Source organism: Desmodus rotundus, chromosome 1 (genome assembly GCF_022682495.2).
Source record: "Desmodus rotundus isolate HL8 chromosome 1, HLdesRot8A.1, whole genome shotgun sequence".
Taxonomy (NCBI): Eukaryota; Metazoa; Chordata; class Mammalia; order Chiroptera; family Phyllostomidae; genus Desmodus; species Desmodus rotundus.
Window position 1 is genome coordinate 47,324,080 of NC_071387.1, and position 21,715 is coordinate 47,345,794.

General features: G+C 40.1%; 1 protein-coding gene across 15 annotated transcripts in view; it reads left to right on the forward strand.

The window, feature by feature from the left end:
* Positions 1–21,715, forward strand: part of TRPM3 (transient receptor potential cation channel subfamily M member 3) — a 495,102-nt gene that overhangs the window by 307,321 nt on the left and 166,066 nt on the right. For all 15 annotated transcript variants that reach the window (XM_053923808.2, XM_053923764.2, XM_053923757.2 and 12 more), the window contains 2 exons: positions 1,899–2,073; positions 18,751–18,874. In XM_053923808.2, coding sequence (XP_053779783.1) covers positions 1,899–2,073; positions 18,751–18,874 — 299 coding nt within the window. The remainder of the gene's footprint in view (positions 1–1,898; positions 2,074–18,750; positions 18,875–21,715) is intronic.

Genomic DNA, 21,715 nt, shown 5'->3' on the forward strand with positions numbered 1-21,715 from the left:
CAAGTATGGCTCATTGTTTCTTGATATGAAGCAATATGGGAGCAAGTGCTAAAACTAAACAAAAAGGAAACTTAAACAGCATAGTACTTTGAGAAACACTTTATAAACTAACTTTAAATGCTGGAAAAGACACACTTCCAAGACACATTAAAATACAAATCTATAGGGGTAGGTATTTTTTATGTCAGCAAATTCTCCTCCAAAAGAAATGTGCTGTATTAACATTTCAAATGAGATGTTAATCTTCAAAGTGCCTTTCAACAGGAATTTACTTAATCCTCATAATCAGCAGCAATGGGAACGGTCTTCCTCAGAGACACCCAAACAGGGCTTTAAAGCAACCTTTTGTGCAAGTCACCAAGGGCTTCTGGGTCAAAGGAGAGAGCAGCATGGCCTTCACTTCCTTCTCCTTGGATTTGAAGGAGTAACTGTCAGAACTTCTTCACGCACAGAAGACTCTGGTGGGACCATGAGTTTTCTCTCTGTCTCCCAGTTCCCTCCAGGGAGCAACAAAAAGTCTTTGCATCTGGCCTTGATCAACCACTGTCATTTTTTTTTAACACTTTTAAAATGTAGATTTAAAACAGCACCCATTTTTTATAACAGGCATTTTGGAACACTCCTTTAAGATGAAAATCAAGCCCTGAAAAAACACTGATTGAGAAGTAAAACAGGTCATACACAAGTCAAATAAAATCTCTTATTAATGGAGTGAGAAACCAAACCCCAAACTAGTATTTCTCACAGGAAAGCAGTTTCTCGATATAAGATAAAACCATAGCTGAAGGGGAAGAGGGAGAGCTAAGATGACTAAAGGCCTATTTTAGTTCCTTGTTACAGACTGGAGTGGTATAGAATCTTGATTAGTTCTTTGTTTAAGATAGCTTGTTTCGTGTACCTTACAAAACCTGAGAAGGTTAAATGAGAAAGTGCAGTGTGATACCAAATTGAGTGAAAGGAAATTACTCAATGAAGAATGATGATACCTGACAAGACACTTGAAAATGAATTTGATTTCTTTCGCATGTCTCCCATAGACATTTGTTTTTAATAGTTCTTTTTAATATGTTAGGTTGAACCATAGGTAAGTGCTGATGTTAGGGAAATTTTTACTTGAAAACAGCAGTGTCTTATGGTTCAGCATAAATAGCTTAAATATTTTAAGAAAGGTCTGTGGAACCACTGGATTCAACAAATGTTTACTGACCAGCTGCCATGGGCCTGGCACCTTGCTCAATATGAAGGATGCAACAATGGCAGATGGCAGATGCCATGTCTCCTGGCACCTTATTATGACTATTATGCTGTTAGGAATCAATAATCAAGCTGATCATTTATGGTCAGAAATAAACCCATTATTTAGCCAGTAGTTGATTCGACAAGTTAAAATATGCCTTCAGCTGATTTTGATAGTCTTTAATAAAAAGAACCATTTAAACATTATCTTTCCACTGTGTTGGCTTCAGGAAGGGGGAATTATTAACTTCCCATTTTACATGTAAGAAACTGAACCACAGAATGCATACAAGACTTGTTTAAGGTCACCTTTGTCTTCCAATCTTTGGCTGCTGGCCCAGGGCTTCATCTGCTAATCAGTTCCGTTCTCGCCTCCTCCCCTACGCCCTCACCTGTAAAGTACAGAACCAGTGCCTTGACCCCCAGCATCCTGGGAAGTGTTGGGAAAGGGCAAAGTCAAGGGGACTTTCTGGTGGGAGCATTCTGCTAATGGGTTTTCTGTTAAGTTTTGCTCAGTATTTCATTCCCTCATATGTTGTTACCTCCCCCTCTGCTCAGTAATTTTAGTTTGTGCTTTTTTTTTTTCTCTTTTTTTGTCTCTTTGGTGTGCTGGCTTTGTGTTCTTTTCTCTTTTTTCCTTTTATTTTCCTTTTTTAATGCAGGAATCGGTCAAGGCGTTCCTGTGGTGGCACTCATTGTGGAAGGAGGACCCAATGTGATCTCGATTGTCTTGGAGTACCTTCGAGACACCCCTCCCGTGCCGGTGGTTGTCTGTGATGGGAGTGGACGGGCATCCGACATCCTGGCATTCGGGCATAAATATTCAGAAGAAGGCGGGTAGGTAATCTACCAGGCCCCACAGGAGAGCTGTGAGTGCAGAGCCTGTGTTCTAAGCTTGGAAGAGAGGGTATTAGTTGATTAAGACGAATGGTGTGGGAGGGTGGTGAGGAAGAGCAAGGGAACATATTCCAAATATCCTATGAAGTGGTAAATTCTGTGAAAGCTATGCTAGGCCATACTGATGATAAAAAGGAGAGGGGGGAAAGGGAGCTATCGGGGCCTTTCTCTTTTCTTCATTAGCACAGCTAATCTGGGCCATAGAGTACAGGTTAGTAACTTGGGAAAAACTGGGATGTGCAGCTTCCAAACTTGGCCACCAAATAGCAGCATCACCAGGCTGCTGCACGTTTATAAATGCTAAGTGTTTACAGAAACAATTGGCAGCCTGTGCTGTCAAATCCCTCTGAATTGGCTTGGGAAGTGGAATCTCTGTAAAGGTAACCACTCTGCCCTGAATAAACTCCTCTTGACTCCCTCTTGTCCTTTCCTTGGTCCATCAGCCCCCCATTGCTGCCTTTAGTAGTCCAAAGCCCTCGGCCCCATGGAGGCCGTCCCTTCATAGCCCTCTTCTCCAAACAGAGATCCGGGCACACACAGATTACTAGATCAAAGGAATTCACTTCACCATGTGAATGAGTTGAAGGAGGGAAACTCAAGGGAGCCACTGAAGTTTTACATAAGGAACTTCCTAACCTAATCACTTCTCCCAACACATGAAACTAGAGGAAGAAAGGAACTTCAAAGGAGATGGGGGTCATTTATTCATCCCTTTTATAAATCTACAGTTAGTGTTTACTGTGTGCCCTGCACTAAGATAGAAAAAAGAATAACATACTACTTCTACCCTCAAAGATCTCACAGTGAAACTAGTAAATAGACAAACTTGCAATTATAATAAAAGTGACAGGTGAACTTGCTTACTTCAGGACACCTCCCATTCTACCTCTGTCTGGCCCAGCCTGCCTTAGAATAAGGAGATTCAGCATAGCAGCTCAATACCACCACCTCTTCTCTTCCCATTCTTTCCTCACCTTGGCCAGCAGTCCAGGCGAGCCATTGAATCAGCACCCTCACCTGGTAAGTGCATGGACCTAGCCATGCGAAAGGAGGAATGATGAAAAGCATAGGGCCTCTAGCTCAATACTGCAAACAAGGGCAGTGATTTTAGGCCCTGTTAAAGCTTTTGATATTCTTTTTAAAGTTAATTTTGTAAGCACAGTGTGCTTACTAGCAAATTTAATTAAATTACTTTTGTCTTCTTCTTTGATAGTAAATATGGGTCCACCTTTTAGTTAAGGAGATAAAAAAAGAGAACATTTGTCCAAGTGCCTCCATGTCTATTACCAACACGAATTCAAGATCCTTAACTGTGCTTTGCTTTTATCAGAAATTGAGCCATTGTTCTCATTAATTTAAGTGTAGCAATTTGTTCCTTTTTCTGAAATAAGTAAAGAATGTATACAGTTTATATCTTTGGCTTACTTTATGCTTCCTAGTGCTTGTAATTATTTTATTGTATTTCTATGAAGTAAAAACTGGTTTGCATTCAGAATGCATGCTTCCTGCCTTACCTGTGTGATCCAGGACAGAAGGCGTGCTTCCTTTCAGAAAACTAATGAAAAAGTAAGCTGTGCATCTCAGCATTTCAGGTTTTCTAGGTCTATACACAATGAAAGTCTGTACCTAGTGTCTACTGTTGTCATTAGTTTGGGTTGTGTACCTAGGAAATGTTGAAAGATTCGGTAAGTTTCCCTTACTGATTCTGTTTTAATGACACAAGTGTTATACATGTTAAAGCTGGGTGGGACTCTATACCTTTTAACCTAGGAGACAGACACAGAGAAATTAAGTGCTTTACCAAGGTCACACAGCCTACAATGCCAGCTCAGGCCTTTTTCTGGTGTATTATAAAAATTCACTGAAATGGGTTTTTTGGTATGTGCTTTAGTGTTTCTCATATAGAGGCACTCCAATAATTCTCTCTTTTAAACATACATGTGCACTTAACTTGCCCTCAGCTGCCTCTTTGCATAATTTCTCAATCTTTTTATTATGTGCATTCCAGAAAGATAAAATCAGTGCACTCCTGCTTGTAAACCAGTGTTCAAGATGATCGGCTCTACATCGTGTGGATTCCTTTCCTTACCCCACCCAACCATTATACCCCAGACTGAAAACTGAGAGTCAGAAATCCCACGCCCCTTTAACTTTGCCAGTTTTACTTTTACAACCAAAGTTTGGCTTTACTTCTACTTATTCTTTAGTCAAACTATGCAAGTGCACAATCTCCATAGGATCTACACAGACGTATGAACCATGACTGATTATCAAAGAACACGAAGTCATGCACATAACTAGTGTGGAGATAAAGAATTAAGATAACTTTTTATGGGAATTGTTTAAAATTAAAACTTCAAAATTTTAAAGAAACATTTATAAAGTGTTATGGGTAAAAGTATGTTCTTGCTACTCCCGGAAAGCAATTATACATTTATCATGATAAAATGAATTTGGGATGTTTCTGTGGCATCTGAATAACTGCCAGACTTAATCATGTTTATTTAGCTTGAAATGAAATTGTCTAGCCACACCATGTGCAGCCAATTTAAAAAATTATTTCCAAAGAACGTTATTTTGCAGTAGTGTGCTCAAAAAGGAATTAGCCCACCAAGACCTCATGACCAAGAGGGATTTCTTCCACTTTCCTTAACCAATGACATTGCTTGAGGAATATTATCAAATTTTATTTCTGAATCATAAAGGACTCAACACTGCCAACATAAATAGATTAGTGCCACCTAATTAGCATTACATTCAATTACTTAAATTTTTAAATACTAGGATTCCATTTGATGCTATGCGTGACTAAGCAAGGTCCCCATAAGGAAGACCTTTCAGGCTGCAGGTGGCTGAAAGTGAACTTAGCTACGGCTTTTCCCGGTAATCGGCAACCTAAGTCTGATATTACAGGGAAATTTATCGGTCGGTGAGCACGCATGGCACAGATGCAAAGTGTCAGGGTGCAAAAGGCATCCGAACAGATGCCATTCAGCCAAATGTTATTATTGATACTTATGTTTATTTGGCATGTTTGTCCCAAAATAATCATTTGGATTTACCACTTGAAACACACCAGGACAAGAAGTAGAACTGGCAGAAGCAGAACACTTTATAGCTTTTAAGTAGTCTGTTCATAACTTTTGGGAACTTATCAATAGGGTTGAAGTTAACATCAAAAGACTTAATAATTTTCTCATTTGAATATATCTGATGTATAACACTGTGTAAATTTAATGTGTACAATGTGTTAATTTCATACATTTATAGGCTATGGCACAAATTATGCCCCTTTTATTATAAAATCTTTTATTACAAAATCATAAGCATGTAATTCTGTAACAGAACAATATCACACTCAAACACACCATATGACATTTTAGGCAAAATGTTCAGATTAAAACTATAAATTATTACACCCACATTATTACCCTACCAACCACACTCAGGCAGGTGTTACTTCTGTTGGATCCTATATGTTTTGTAATATGATTGCTATGTTAGTGATACTTAGCACCTCTATTATATTGCATAATTATTCTTTCTTTTTAGTGGACGAGATAATTAAGTTTTAGCTGTTCACATTATGTGCCAGTGGAATTTGTACTCAATGTTGTGAAGAAAAAGTAAGCAATAGCTTGCTCTTGAGGATAGGGGAAATAGATAATATATTCCCAATAAAAATATAATTTTCCTGTTTAAGGGCACCTTAATAAGGGTCCCAACACTTCTGGATTAGCTGAGGTAAGGGCATAAATGAAAGACAAAGTAGAGATGAAAAAGGAGAAATATGCTGCATGGTTTCAAATTATAAAACCATATCCTAGCAGAGAAGTGACAAAAGTTTGTTCCTCTCCAAATATATACCAAAATGAGCAAAGACAAGAGAAAGAATTCGTCATTTTAGAAGCCCACATGTAGTCTGTATTCCCTAGGATATATCATTCTATGCAGTGGTCACTACTGTTTTCTTCTGCTGCTCAAGAGAATTCCATCTAAAGCTGAAGGATGTCACAGCCCTGTCATTTGTCTCTGTAAGATCTGCTGAGAGACACTAATTGATAGCTATGGTTTGTATTCCAGCATGATCTAGACGTAATTGGAATGTCAAATGAGAAAGAAGGAAACAAATATCAAGCATGCTGACTTTGCGTGTCCATTTCACTTCTGTCAACTTCATCTTACCTGTCTCTTTCCTAGAATTTTCTATAAAAAGGCATGTCCAAACTTGATTCTGTTTAACTTTCTAAGAGGGAAGTAGGGAAAGTTGGAAACATCTTATACAGACAAAGAATTCTGGTGGCTTTATTTATAAAGTTTTGTTTTGTAAATTATTTTCCAAGTTAACACTTATTAAGTGCTTACTATAATCATGGAAGTATTAGAGGATAAGCAAGACGTGGCCCTGTCATGGATTTTTAATGGAGATTAAAACATAAACATGAATACAGATAACTGGAAGGGCATGGGCTATGATAAATACATAGAATGTATTACAAAAATACAGAGGACAGAGTACTTGAGTGTATCATTCCTCACCAGAATCTGTTCAATGGAACCATATATATTATTCATCCACACAATGACAAGATAATGACTCCATTGCTCCTTCTCTCCCTTTTTCATCAAAAACTAGATCTAAACTAAGAGTAAGCATGAATGACCAAGAAAAAGCTAATATATGTCTTTCCTTTATAAAACCCAACTCAGAAAAAAGAGTCAATATGAGTAGGATTGAAGGAAAGTTGGTAAAGAGAACAAGTTCTATAAGACAGTGTGACAAAAATTTGTTTTGTACAGTGTGTGTGTGTGTTTATATCTGTATGTGTTTATATATATATATATACATGTTTATATATATAGTGTGTGTGTGTTTATATATATATGGCCTGTCCACAAGGTATCCAGCCAATATGAAAAATAGAGTCTTTTTTTGAACAAGATACAAGACACAAGAAACATTGTACCTCAATGACACCTCAGTCCCCTTCAAAGTTGGCACCTTGGGACGTCACACAGTTCTCCCAATTGCCATCAGCTGCCCCATCGTATTTTCCTGAATCTCATCAACAGTCTAAAATCTCTTCCCTTTCAAAGGTGATTTTAGTTTTGGGAAAAGGCAGAAGTCACAGGCCACCAAATCTGGGCTATATGAAGGCTGAGTCACCTGGATGATGTGATGTTTCACCCAAAAACTCTGCATAAGATGTGATGCATGAGCAAGCATGTAGTCATGATGGAACTGCCCATCACCAGTTGCCCATAGCTGTAGCCTTCTGAATCATCTGAATAGTTTCCATAGAGGAATGTTTAAGCTTAATAAAAAATTTGATGCAGATTCTTTGCCCTACTTGCTCAATCATTTTGAAAGTGATGACCACCCAGTTCACATGCTCATTCAACGGCTTCTACTGCTCCTACTGACTAGTACAATGAAGTCGTCATTGTTCACACATGTGCATTCCAGTCCACTCTCCTTAGCTGCCAGGTTACATCAATGTCATACAAACCATTCTTGGTATATTAACGATGGCTGGACTTTTTCCAGACAGACCTTATGTGCACGTGTGTGTATATGTGTGTGTATATTCAATTACAATGAACACCATATGAGAGTCCCAGTTTCACTCTTGTCTGTAGTATTGATTTTCACTTTTATAAAGCCCCTGAGCCCCTTCTCAAATGAAATCTTACATAAAAGTGCAATACATAAAACATGCAAGACAAAAGTTTGTTCTGTGAAGCTGTAGTGGAAGGCCTAGCCCACTGGTTCTCACTTTTTATCTTGCATCAGAATTAACCAGAGGGCTTATTAAAAATCACATTGCTGAGATCCATCTCAAATTTCCTAATTCTGTAAACCTGATTAAGGCCAAGTGATTTACATTTTAAGAAGTACCCAGGAGATGCTGGTGCTGTAGATCCAGGGCCCGTACTTTGAGAACCCCTGGCCTAGAGCCTCCCTCTCAGCCTGGCTCTCACCCACTAAGGCAGCTCGGAGGCAACTCCGGAGCTCCTCTTCAAAATTCCAGGGGCTTCTTCGTAGAACCCAGTGAAGATCATTAATTTACCTGTCAAGTCCACATCACTTTGCTTGGACTCAAGACTCTGAAGTCTGGCCCCAGTCTGTGTCTAGAGCCATCTCCATGACCCGTTCACTCACCCAGAGACCCACCAGAACGGTCCTCCCCTCTGCTCTCCAAGCATGAAATGCTGCCATAGGCATCTTTCCTTCACATGAGATGTACATGTACATTTCTTTTGTATTGTTAGTTTTTTAATTGAGGCTTATTTGACATATAGCATTATATTAGTCTTAGATGTACAACATAAGGATTTAATATCCGTATACATCAAGAAATGATCACTATAATAAGTCTAGCAACATCAGTCACCTTATGTAGTTATAAAAACTTTTTTCTTGTAATGAGAACTTTTAAGATCTACTGTCTAAGCAACTTTGAATATGCAACATAGCATATACATTTCTTTACCCACTTAGTTGCTAGCAAATTTTTTTCCGAAGTTCTGTGACATAGCCTCTCTCTCATGAAAAGAAGTAGTGAGGGCTTTAAAATCCACAAATACATTTAAAACGTCTCTGAGTGAGGCACGGATAATAAAATGCCCTGGTATTTAATGCCTTGACCTTAGAGGAAATGAATTCTGAGTCAACCTGGCTGACATTAGAATAGGCAGCTGCTAGAAATAGAGTGGATTAACATCTCACCCAGTGGTATCACTGATAATAAACAATGTTTGCAATGTACTTAGTGGGTTTCTTCCAGATTTTCCATGCAATTCTCAGATATTGATTGTGGACCATAGGATTGATGAAAACTAAATATAATAGTGATCACCTGCTATAAAGCTTCTTCAACCAGAGAAACACTAACGATGCATTAAAGTAGCATTCCAAGGTCAATACAGGTCTGACCTACTGCTGTCTAGAAAAGTCTCCACTCAGTTTTAATAAAGTCTTTCCTTTATTGTCCTAATTGTTGGACAGCTGTCCTGGAGTTGACAGACACATTTATTGTGCTTTCTGGGGATACTCAGTGCAAACCAAGTGTCTGTCCTTGAGTGATAACTGCTAAGGGTCTTGAGCAGGCAGTAAAGAATTGGTATCTCTAAATTTATGGAAGCCACAGTTTCGTGTCTTTAGAGACAGACCTAAAACTTGGAGTTCTTCACGACCTCCTTTGTTTTCACCATGTCAGAGTATATTTGAGATTTTATTATTTCTAGTGCAGGGATGACAAATCATTTTCATCTTGAGTGTCAACAATAATCAGCCGGCACTGACTTCCTGGCCTGACGATGTGTTGAGAATGACTCTGAGACTACCCTTAGGCTCAGGGGAAGGATTACTGTGATAGGTTAATAAGACACAAAGACAGAAATCTACAGTTAACATGCAATGGATGTCGACTCTTACTCTAAATGAAGACAAAAGCTCATAGATAGGCCTAAGAAATGTATCTGCCTAAAAGACTTCTCCTCTGAATAAATGTTGGGCCAACTTTCAAAGCATGTCGGTTGAAGAGGTGCCAGTGCTTTTGCCTTCCAAGGAGTCCTCACATCTCCATCAGCTCTGATTCTGTCTTTTTCACAGGGCGTAAAGCAATAAAAAGTTTGACTCTTCCTTTCGCCTGGCTCTGTGCAGTAGCTGTTGATGGAATCTCTTTTGGAAAGAACTCTGAGGATGTGTTTTCCTTACAAATTTGGCAGCAGAAAAGATGCCTGACCATGTGGCGGTCCCTTATCCTTTGGCAACACTTTCATTTCTCCTCTTGCGCACATTTGTAGCCAAAGGCAAAGTAAAAAAGAGAAAATGTAGAGATACTGATCAGGGTTTGTCACCTAAATGGCCTGCTAGTCCCGGCCGTATGTGAAGAGCTTGGCAGCCATGTCTGCCTCCAGAGCAGTGCTCTCCAATGGCACTTTCTGTGACGATGGGAATGTTCTAGATCTCTATCGTCCTATCAGACAAGCACTGAGCACTTGAATTGGAATTGTGGCTGGACTGACTAATAGTTGAATTTTACATTGTATTTAATTGCAACAAATTTAACTTCAAATTGCCCCGTGACAAATGGCTATTGTATATAGGATTGCACAGCTCTAGCATTTCTGCAGTTGGGTTCCACCAAACTGGGAACCCTTGTCTGACCAACTTCCACTGTTCCCTTTATTTTTAAGTTACATTTTTTCATTCAGCCAATATTATCCAGTCATTCAACACCTACTACATTCCCAGCACAAGCAAAAACATGCCTGTAAACTGAATAGATAGAAACCCCTGCTGTTGTGAAGTTTACGTTTTGACAGGATTATATAGATAGTAAGTAATAAACATAATAAAAGGTTATATAATATTTTAGAAGGTGACAAAGAGAATAGAGGGGATTTCCAGGTTAGGAGATAGTGGAAAAGCCTCCATCTTCAGCACCTGGGTAAGCACTGAGAGAAGAGAATACATAGTAATATAACGTACAATCCCTGCGTCCAAGGAGTCAGAGTCCAGTCAGGACTTTCTTAGGTTAATATGTCTTTATAAAATGCCATGTATAAAATGTATGGCACAAAGCTTCTCTTAGAATAGGTACTAAGTGCCTTTCTCGCCACCCTCTCCCCCAGCACACCACCACCTCCTGTTTCCTTTCAAATGAGTACATATGCCTTCTACTTCGCCATAGCTAGCTTGGGATTTGAAAGTAGGTTAAGAAAAAAGTAAAACAAAAGAAAGTGAACAAAAGAAACCCTTACTCTACATGAGTAGTGGTAGGTGAAATTTATTGAACATACCGGACCATCAGGGTGAGTGCATCCTGCCAATTATAGGTAGCTTCTCTAAGACTGTTCCAACTACCTCACACCTCTGGAGGGGAACCCTCAGGAGAAGCCCCAGTGAACGATTTCTCTAGGCTAGACTCTAAAGTAAGATCGTTTTCACTTTACATACTTACTTACATATGTGCTATTTCTCTTAGGCCTTAGCTGAGAGAGGCCATTTGTATCTGAAGCTGATTCTCAGTAAAAGGTTGAGCAAACTAGTTTACTTATCCCATCCCATCCATTGGTTACTTTTGTGTGTTCCGTTCACATCGTCCCCAACTTTCTATTCAACTAGTGCTTTCTGAAAACCATCAATATCTGTCAGCTACAGTTCAGTGAGTTTAACATGAAGCATTGCTTATCCTGATGCTCTTAGGGTTTCTAATTGTTGAGCAAAATATTTAGTTGCCTTTTAATTAAAAGGAACTTTGGGCATCTGATAAGCTAGGGGAGTGACTCTGGGGAAGTAGCGGATCTTTGAAATCGCGTGACTTAGTCTTTTCACACATGAGGTCTGTAACATCCTGTTTCAGGAACAAAGCAGAAAAAAATCTCCACTTCAGATTCTCCATTTGTAAAATGGTTGCTCTGAAGTTGTGTCATTCCTTTACCCTGAAGTTCAAATCCCTCAGCAGAATTTTCAGATTAGTGCTTTCCTTAAAACATACAGGTTCCAGAAATATCAAGAGTTGATATGTGATATTGTTGGTGATGGGATGTGACTCCCGGGTTTGAAGGAGGATGTGATAGGGACACGTTTGCTTTGCGGAAGCTCCATGCGGTCACCGCTGTGGGACGTGGATTAGAGGATGAAGAACAAACCAGTTAGTGGTCTGTGGGTCCCGTCTGGGTAAGGGCCCAGACCAAGGCAGACCGAGAAAGATGTTGAGTGGAACAATGTTCTGGGAAGTCAGATATCTCTGTTATTTAGTTTCTGGGAGGTGCTGTTGTTTTTTTCCCCTGTCCCAACAGACCCCAAAGTGAGAGGAAGGCACCAAGAAAATATTCCACTGTTCTTGCAGGTGACAACCTGGGCACATCACAGGTTGATCCAAGCAGGCACACATTTTATGGATGTCCTTTATATGCAGCATTTAGCAGAGACAAGGCATAATGATGGCACCTATGGAAAAAAGGGTCCAGCCAGGTGCCCAAGGCCTCAAAGAAATATCGAGTACATAGTAGGTACTCAATAAATATAAAGAGGTCACTGAATCAAAAGAAAACATTTGTAGGTTCTATGCTTCAAATAAGCAATAACATTTTGAAAATATCGTCAGAGGTTATACTATCACTTTTAAGGATAATTGTGGTTCTCATAATTAGCTGTTAAAAGAGGAAATCTATTTATGTATCTTAAATTGAACTTGTTGAGGTGACACTGGTTAACAAAATTATACAGGTTTCAGGTGCACAATTCCACAACACATCATCTGTGCACTGTACTGTATGTTCACCACCCCAAGTCCAGTCTCCTCCCATCAGCATTTATCCCCTCTATACCCTTCTCCACCTCCCCCAACCCCCCTCCCCCTGGCAAACACCACCCTCTTGTCCATGTCCATGAAAAAGAAGGAATTTAAAGTGAAAAATCTGATGCTGCTTAGATGTGGAAAGATCGATGCTTTACAATGTGCCATCTGAACAGCATCACTTGATGAAGTTCCTTGTCTCCAAGATGATCAGCATTAACATATTCCTTCTCTATATATTTATGCTTCTCTTCCATCAAGATGAAGTATACTCCTTCCCTCCTTTTGAATCTGGGCTGCTCTTAATGACTTGAATAATTGACAATAAGGAAATGACACTCTAGGATTTCTGAGGCCAAGTCATAAAAAGCCTTGCAGTTTGTGCCTGGGTCTCTTTGAACACTCTCTCTCGAAATCCTCACTTTGAAAGAAGCCAGATGCCATGTAAAAAGTCCATCTGCCCTGAAACCACCAAAGGGAGCAATATGGGCCATTCCACAGTCACTCAGCCATCCCAGGCCCCGTGCCAGAGGAGGAGTAAAGATATTCCATATTAGATATTCCAGCACCAACAGATGCCACATGGAGAACTGAGGTCCCAGGCAGATAGTCCCAACTGAGCATTTATGGCCATCTTCAGCCATTCCAGCTTCTCCAGCTGAGGCCCCCAATATCATGGAGCAGAGATGAATCATCCCTACTGTGCACTACCTGAATCCCTGACCCTCAAAACCATCAACACAATAAATAAATGCTGTTTTACCTAAGTATTGGGGTATCTTACCAATTAATAGATTATCAGATATATGAAATATATCCCTATGAGTTACTTGAGTCTAGGACTGAATATTCTTCATTTGTCTACTCCTAGCATAGGGCCTGGCACATAGTAGGTACTCTTATTGTTTGTTGAATGAATAAATAAATAGATGTGCAGATGTCTACATGGAGTGTTTGCAAGGTTCGTCTCTAATTGAGCCTCCCAAATCTGTTTAGTATCTCTATTTCCCAAATGTAAGAGAGAACTGGTGAGATCTAGCCTCTCTGAAGTAGAAAGGTTGTTTCTCCGGCCTGGATTGTGAGTGGCCTTATGCCACTGGGCTCAGCAGGTATGCAGAGCACTGGGGAGCCCAAGACAGCTCTGCATTGCACACAGAGGCTCCAGCCACTGGCCGTGCTACTTAACAAGAAGGAATACTTAGTGATTCTTTCTTAAGGAGCATTGCAGGACAGTGTTTTCTTTGTGTGTGTGTGTGTTTGTTTGTTTTATCCTCACCCAAGGATATGTTTATTGATTTTAGAGAGAGAGGAGGGGGAAGGAGAGAGAGAAATATTGACATGAAAGAGAAGCATCAATTGATTGCCTCCCACATGGGCCCCGACCAGGGACCAAACCCACAACCTGGGTATGTGCCCTGACCAGGGATCAAGCACACAACCTTTTGGTGTATGGGGCAATGCTCCAACCAACTGAGCCCCCTGGCCAGGGTCAGGACAGTGATTTGATAATAACAAACACTTACATAGTATTTGGTATGTGCCAGGCATTTTTCTAAGTCCTTTACAAAGATTAATTCATTTAGTATTTATAAGTCTATGAGGTAAGTACTATTATAATTCTCGTTTTGTATATGTGAGAAATAGGACATGGGAAAACTAAATAACCTTCACAAGATCACACGGCTGGCAAGTGACAGCCTAACTCCAGACAGCCTGGCCCTGGTGGCCGTGATGTTTTACTCACATGCTGTCCTGCGTCTTTGGGAGGGACCCGGCTGTTCTTGCGGCCCAGGCTCATGACATTTGGTGCTCACTTTTACTGGCGAAGGAGAAGAATAAAAGAAAAATACCGTTCTCTGTGACCTTAGGCAAGACATGTAATTTTTCTTAATGTTACATTTAGTGCCCTTAATGTTACATTTAGTACTTTGTTTTGGCTTGAGGAAAATAATAAAATTTCACTTTTCTTTAGAGCATTAGAGATCCTGTAGGAAATGATGTCATCTAAATACCACATTGTGATATTAGCAATCTTTTTTTATTTATATAAGTAAATCTTTCCATATTGTATCGGAACAAATTAATAGAGTGTCTGTGGAGCGCATTAGAAGGGCTTCTCTCCACCAAAGCCGTTAACCCAAGCCTAACTCTTCAAGTCCCATTGAATTCTCAACGCATTTTCTAATTTTTAAATCTAGGAACAAAACTCTGATATTGCAGGTAATTAAATTCGTTCTGAGGACAGTGTGTACGCAGGTGGTATTGCTAGCCTTCGAACAGAATGCTAACAGCAGACTGTGGGAAGTTTTGTGGGTTACTCTGAGCACTGGATGAGCACTGACCTATTTCGAATAACTCTGTGACTCATCTAAAAAGCTCCAGGTCACAAGCAGAGCATATAAAAGGAGACATAAATGCCATAGTATAAAAAAATTCCTTCACTTTAATGGCTATACTTCCAATTTTAGGCATAACAAAAATAGCATTGGTATATGGAGCCACGAATCAACAGCTTGCACAAATAGGCACCCCTTTGTCAAAGGCCAAATTCTACAACTAAAATTTTACGTGACCATGTTTTGATGTCAAGAAATTTCCAATTACTATTATAATGCCATAAAAAGAAAACTAAATTGGGCTTATTTCTATTTCTGCTGATGATTAAATATCACAGTCAAGATTTTTAAATCATTCCAGTGTTCTGCAAAGAAAAAAAAAGGTGGGGGAAAGCTCGGAAAGCAATGATTTCAAGAAAGCAAGCTTCTCAATATCTTTCAGAATAATGGCCACAAAATAAGAAAGGGTTCTTGGAGCAGACAGAGGATGCCTTTATGCCAAACACCAAGTTTCTGATTCAGTGCAGCAAATCTTATGAAAAATTAGAAGCAAATACAATCTCCCACATACTAAATGCACTTTGCCATTGTCCTCATTTACCAGTCATTTGCTTATCTCCTCCAAACTTGCCTGAGGTCTTTCAGATGTTCTCTATATCACAAAAGGAAAATCAGTTCCCTACAACAAATACACTTAAATTTTTACCTCCCATGCCAATGATTAGGAAACTTAAAGACGTATTTATAGGTTACAATCAGGAAAAGCAGCACCAGGTAGGGAAGGTTGAAATCAATAGACTCAACTCAAGTTATGTGACTTTGCACAAATCAGTTAACTTCTTGGAGCCACAGTTTCCCCCTCTGCAAAATGGAAAAGGTGCTTGACTCACAGATTGTTGTGAAGATAAAATGAGATTGTCACTGAGGCCCACTGTGTCATAGACCATTGTGTGCTATGCAGACACCACATGTTAAGCAGGATTTTTCCAAAACCATGTTATTATAATCCTTAGGCCAAAAACATGAGATCTAATATCCATTATTTCTTTGTCAAAAGGGGGAGATTTGCAAATGTTCGGGAGTAGTTAAAGGCAAAGAGGCATTGGAAATACGATTTTCCTCTTAATGCAATCAGAAGGATGGAAAAAGAACTAAGCCAGCAATAAGTTATTAATGTTTACTGAGTGTAACCAGTGCTTTAGGAGAACCAAATCACCTTTGTTGTACCCCAAACTATCTCTGCTCCATAAGAGACAGGCATCCCACACTTTGGAAAACAACTAACCTAGAGAATTCTTCTACTTCTGAAAGTAGAATTCCATGGTTCTTATTGCTAAATGAGTTATCCAAAACCACTTTAGTCAGCTGCAAAACTGCGCTAAAAGTATAAGATTCTTAGTGTCTTTCATCTCTCCTAACCACTGAAGCCCAATTAGCTCAGTTGAGCATCATTCCTCAATTTTTACAAAATGACAGGCTGGATACAAGTGACGAGCAGATCCTTCAGACAGTTAATGACCTCAGGGAACTGGGATTTTAGTACAGATGTTTAGCGATGGAAAACAAATTTTGACTTGTTATAAAAATTAAACACCTGCAGATGAATGATTGGATCCATCAAGTGACTAATCAGAAGAGTCTCTTCTTTTGTTGATCATGTACAACATCTAGGTACACTTGATATTGCAGAATTCTCTAGATGCATCCGTATGGGTTATCTGTCAACTAGACAGAGGCCCAGGTATGAGTGCTCAGGGTCTGACTCTTCAAGAACATTTTTTGGCAACACAAAAGTAATCATGTCACTTTCCAACTTAAATCCTTCAATGACTTATCACTGGGGTTGGTGGGGAGATAAAATCTGAGATCTCTAACACTAACCCATAATTTCCCCTAGTACCTTGCCCTTGCTCACCCCTTCTGCGGCCCCATCCTGTTCCACTTTTTCGTTTGCTCTCTATGGTCCAGGCATACTGACCTTTTATTTTCTCTAAACTAGGCCTGTTCGTGCTCTTTTGTCTGCTGAGAATGCTCTTACCCAGCTCCATCACCCCCTGACAATGCTAATGCTCATTCATTCTTCAAGTCTCGAATAAAACATCACTTCCTCTGTGGAATCTTCCCTGAGCTCTCTAGATTAGATTCTATTCAACTGTCACAAGCTTCTCTACTTCTTTTTACCACTGTCAATCAGCTGAATTGCTGGTTCTTCTCTTTCTATCCCACTGGTGTGTAAGCTCGTTGAAGGCTGGGAATATATATATATATATATATATATATATATATATATATATATATATCTCCTCTATCCCTGTTGCCCTGGCATGCACCACAGTGTCTGGCATTAAATAGATATCACTAAACAACTGTTGAATGACTGAATGAGTGAATGAACAAATGAATGGTTTTAGACTGGTCAACACCCTAGACCACACAGTCCTCCAGAATAATAACTTGAGATGATCTGGTATCACTTTTCAACCTTATCTGGCCCATCCTCTTTTTCTAAATGTATAAGTTCATGATATCAATCTTCTAGAGGGGCAGAGGAATGACCCATTCCACTACTAAATTGAGTGACACGCCAGGATCCTTTGTATAATGCTGTCACGGGAAATGCACCCTCCTCAAAGTTGGGCTACCATAATATCCAACCTAGGGGGCCTGGGTGAATCCTCACACAATCCTGGAGCACAGCAGGCTACTGATGTGAACATATTCTCAAGCCTCCTGTCTTGCTTTCTTTTAAGCAACAAAATTTGTCATGCCTTTATATTGAAGGAAATTTTATGATTTCCTGCTCAAATAGCCACATCCAGGAAGAGAGGCAGTGGTGCGGTGCAACGGGTGTAATACAAGGCAGTGTGGTGTAGTGGGAAGAGCAGTAGGCAAGGAATCAGAAGAACTGGGTTCTGCTCTGCCTCCGCCACTTATTTGCTGAGTGACCATAAGCATCTGGCTCTTTTTGGATAAAATACCCTTCCCTCTTCAACTGTATGAATCTTTTGGCTATAGGGTTCTTCTAAGCACCAAATGACATAATAATTATATTGTAGTTTTGCATGTAGGAGTTGCTGATACTTCAATTATTTTTAAAAAGTGTAAACTTTGAAATACTAGGCAAGTTATTATAATTTTGTCACTGGTTCTCAAAAAAAGTTTTATCTTCCTGATTTTGGACATTACCTGATAAATAAAGTGAATTTTTATTCCCAGCCATTTAATGGCTGGTAGAAATAGCCCAGTTTTTTCTCACCAGGCTAGTGAGAGGGGAATTAAACTTAGTAATGATTCATCTATATTTAAGAGATAATAGAGCATTAATTGGATATGATGCACCTCCCTTGCTTTCATTAACTCTTCTATAGGGTAAAAATTGTCTTTCAATAAAGCAGTTAGTATGAGACCTCCTTGGGGTCAGGCCTTTGTTAGCGCTAACACACAAAATCTTGACATAAATAATGATAACCCGAATCATAGGCCAGAGAAGCTACCACCTACTGGAAATGATTTAGAGGAAAAATAATTTCTATTTTTCCTTATCAATGCTCAAAAATCCATTACTGAGATATGACCTTTGTTTTACAATTATAGATAAAGTTGACTTTAAATCTTTAGATAAGTAATATAGTAAATTTTTAGCAAAATGCTAATGATTAATTAAAGGCATTTTTGATCACAACATTTGGGGATGAGGGAATTAAACATATCCCATATAAAACAAAGAAAAAGAAAAAAGAGCCAAATCTCACTTTACTCTTTTAGGATCTGAGACATTAAAATGGATTTATTTTTAAATGTACTGTTTTTTTTTTAATTATCCCAGTCAAAATAACTATTGTGAGAAAAATACGGAAGTAGTAATGCCTATCTCGGTGATCATAACGCTTCCTTATGTTCTCTAATATTCTCAGTAATATGCACTAAATAGAAGCTGAGGTAACCTGTCTTGACATTGTTTTTAACTGCAGACTTATAAACGAATCTTTGCGGGACCAGCTGTTGGTGACTATTCAGAAGACTTTCACGTACACTCGAACCCAGGCCCAGCATCTGTTCATCATCCTCATGGAATGCATGAAGAAGAAGGAATTGGTATGTAAGCCCCGCTCCCTGTGAGTGGCAGAGCTCTCTCTATGTGCCCTGTGTCTATGTAACCATTTTCTTGAGTCATACACTTTTCTCTTCCCAGCCAAGCTTCCAATCTTCCTCAAGCCCCATTGGCTTCTCTAGTTTCCTCTCCTCAGTAGCTAAGACACTGCTTTTCCTGCCCTAATTTAATGAACTGTGTGAGGCAGGGTTTTAGTGTCATTTCCTATTGGAGTTCACCTGATTGCTTCTGATTGCCTCAACCAAACGAGTTGAAGAGATAAAGCCAGTTTCCTCCCAGGAAATGCTTCAGTTGATCCTCTGTTAGGTTTGGGGTTTCACTGTGCTTGTGAGTAGTGAATCACTGATGTGCTTATTGTCAGATATCTTAGTGACACAGGGTCCAGGCTAATCTGCTGATCTATACAGGTAGAAAATGGAGGCACGAAGCCAAGGAATGGTGGAAATCTCTGTAGTATCCTGCATTCCCTGCATCTGGGAAGTGTCTTACAGAATCTGGTATAATCACAGAGACCTTCTGTTAGGTGAAATGGAAATAAAAAGTTAGCTAACACGTAACGAGCACTTGCAATGTGCTAGGCAGGGTGCTAAGTCTCTGCAGGTGCTGGCTCCTGTGACGTTTGCTACCGTCCCAATGAGAGAGGTATGATTATTGTTTTTACCTTAAAGACAGAGAAATTCAAAATCACTTGATTAGCAAATGAGGAACTAGGGCTCAAAACAAGTGGTGTTTAATGTCTGTTGGAAATATTTTTATTTAGAAATGCTCTCACTGAAGCCAGTGTAGTGAGCTCGCCCACTCTGGGTAGATTCTCTAGAGGTCCCAGCAGGCAGGAACTATTCTCAAGGGCATTTTTGCCCACCTGCTGACAGGGGAGGTAAGGAGCACTTTAAGCCCTGCCAGTGGTTTCACTCAGGTTTTAGACACTCTACAGTGGAGGTCATCATCCTGGAATGATTACCTCTGGAGCATCAGGGGGCCCTTCTCTTCCAGAGGGTCACCAGGACCCCAAAAGTCTCAACCACAGGGGGGTGTAGAGAGAGTAGGAGGCGCCTTCACCCAGCTTCCCCGCTAGACTGTGAGTACCTCAAGGCATGAGCTGGAACTGTCTTGCTCAGCACAGTGTCCCTATACCCAGGACAGTGACCGGCACACACCGGGGCTCACTGAGACTGCCAGGAGAGAGGGTGGGAGACAATTTCTGAGTTTGAGAAGCCAAACATTTAGAAAAGGGGATTTGATTCAAGTAAGCAAGAGCCATCTCTGGAAAGCATCCACATGATCTTTGTGAGAAGCTCTCAACAGCTTCCAGGTTCAGGTGAAAGGAGTGGAAGTGAGGAGGATGGGACAATGCCTCTAATCCTTGAGTGATCATAGACCTCAGCAGCCTGTCCCTACTGCACAGAGAAGCCAACGTGCAGATGGGATTCCCAGTCATGACCCAGGAGAGCGTCTATCATCAACCCAGAGAGTGCCCCTGGCATTCTCCCATCTAGGAGGTAGTTAGCTCACAGCTGTTCAGCTCACCCCTCCCTCTGCCCCTCAGGAGGTACAAGAAACCCTGAGCTTCCACATGCCACGGTATGGATTTTCTCCTGATTGAGTACTAATGACTTTCCAATGCTGAGGCCAATGCTGACTGTGAAAACTTATCAGAACTATACATTTCAGCAGTCCTGTAAATTCCTTAGGAAAGCAATTAGGATTAAAATTCTCAGAACCAGTTGGAAGTCATAAAACCAAATGAGGCTGAACGTGCTTCTCTGGGTATTTCATAGGAGTGTTCCCTGCGATTCTGCCGGATACTAGTCATGTCATTTAATTATGGCTCCTGCTGAAAAGGTCAACTGCTTTTTAATGTGAGGTCTTCATTGCAAAATTTATGGGGTATCCCTAGCTGTTGGGTAAGGTGATGTGATTTTAACAAGAAATAAATCATCTTTATCTGCACATCTGGACAGAAATCAGTTAGGATTTCTTAATCATAAATGTAATTATAATAATTTCCATTTTTGAGAGACAATTTATGTGCATGGACAGTACTAGATACTTAATATAGGAGGTGGGAAGAGGCACACATTGTGTCTCCCTTGCAGGGAGCAGGGTCGGTGACTGAGGCTGGCGAGGTAAGTGATGTGTGCACAGCAAGGACAGCTCCACTGGGACTGTCTTGCTCCAGAGCCCAGGTAGCTTCTACTCACCACGCTGTGCAGTCAGCACACAACACAAGGAAGCGTTGCCTAGTGGAGTTTCATTTAGCTCTTATCTTCTTCAAGTTTCCTTTGATTCCCTTTACAAACTAAGTAAGACATAGCACTCTGAGGTCAATCTAACCATTGCCAAGTTCAGTTAAGAGATTTGGTTCTGGAGTAAATCTGACATCTTTCTCATCCAACATCCTACCAATGTAATAAACAACTGTACTTCGGATGCATATTTAGATGGTGAACTATGGGCCTCTGGGCCGTGTGGCCTCATGGAAATGCATTGGTGGGCATTTTGTGTGAGCACATTCTATTTACTTCATATTGCTCTTGAAAGAAATCACTTCTCTGTTTACCTCCCACTTTGGGTCAAAACAACATCTCAAAACCTGTCACCTTCTGAGAGCATAAATCCCCCTAGGAACCGAACTGTGAGCTAAGTTTCAGCATTGTAATCTAGGAAAAAATAAAAATCAAAGAGATAGAACCTTTCCACAGCAGCATATTAATTTGGGGGGCAAATGTAAGGGATCAGGAAGAAGGGGGTAGAGAGACACTCCTCTTCCCTCCTCAAAGTTACTTTCTCATGGATTCCGTGATATTAGACTCTCTAGATTCTCT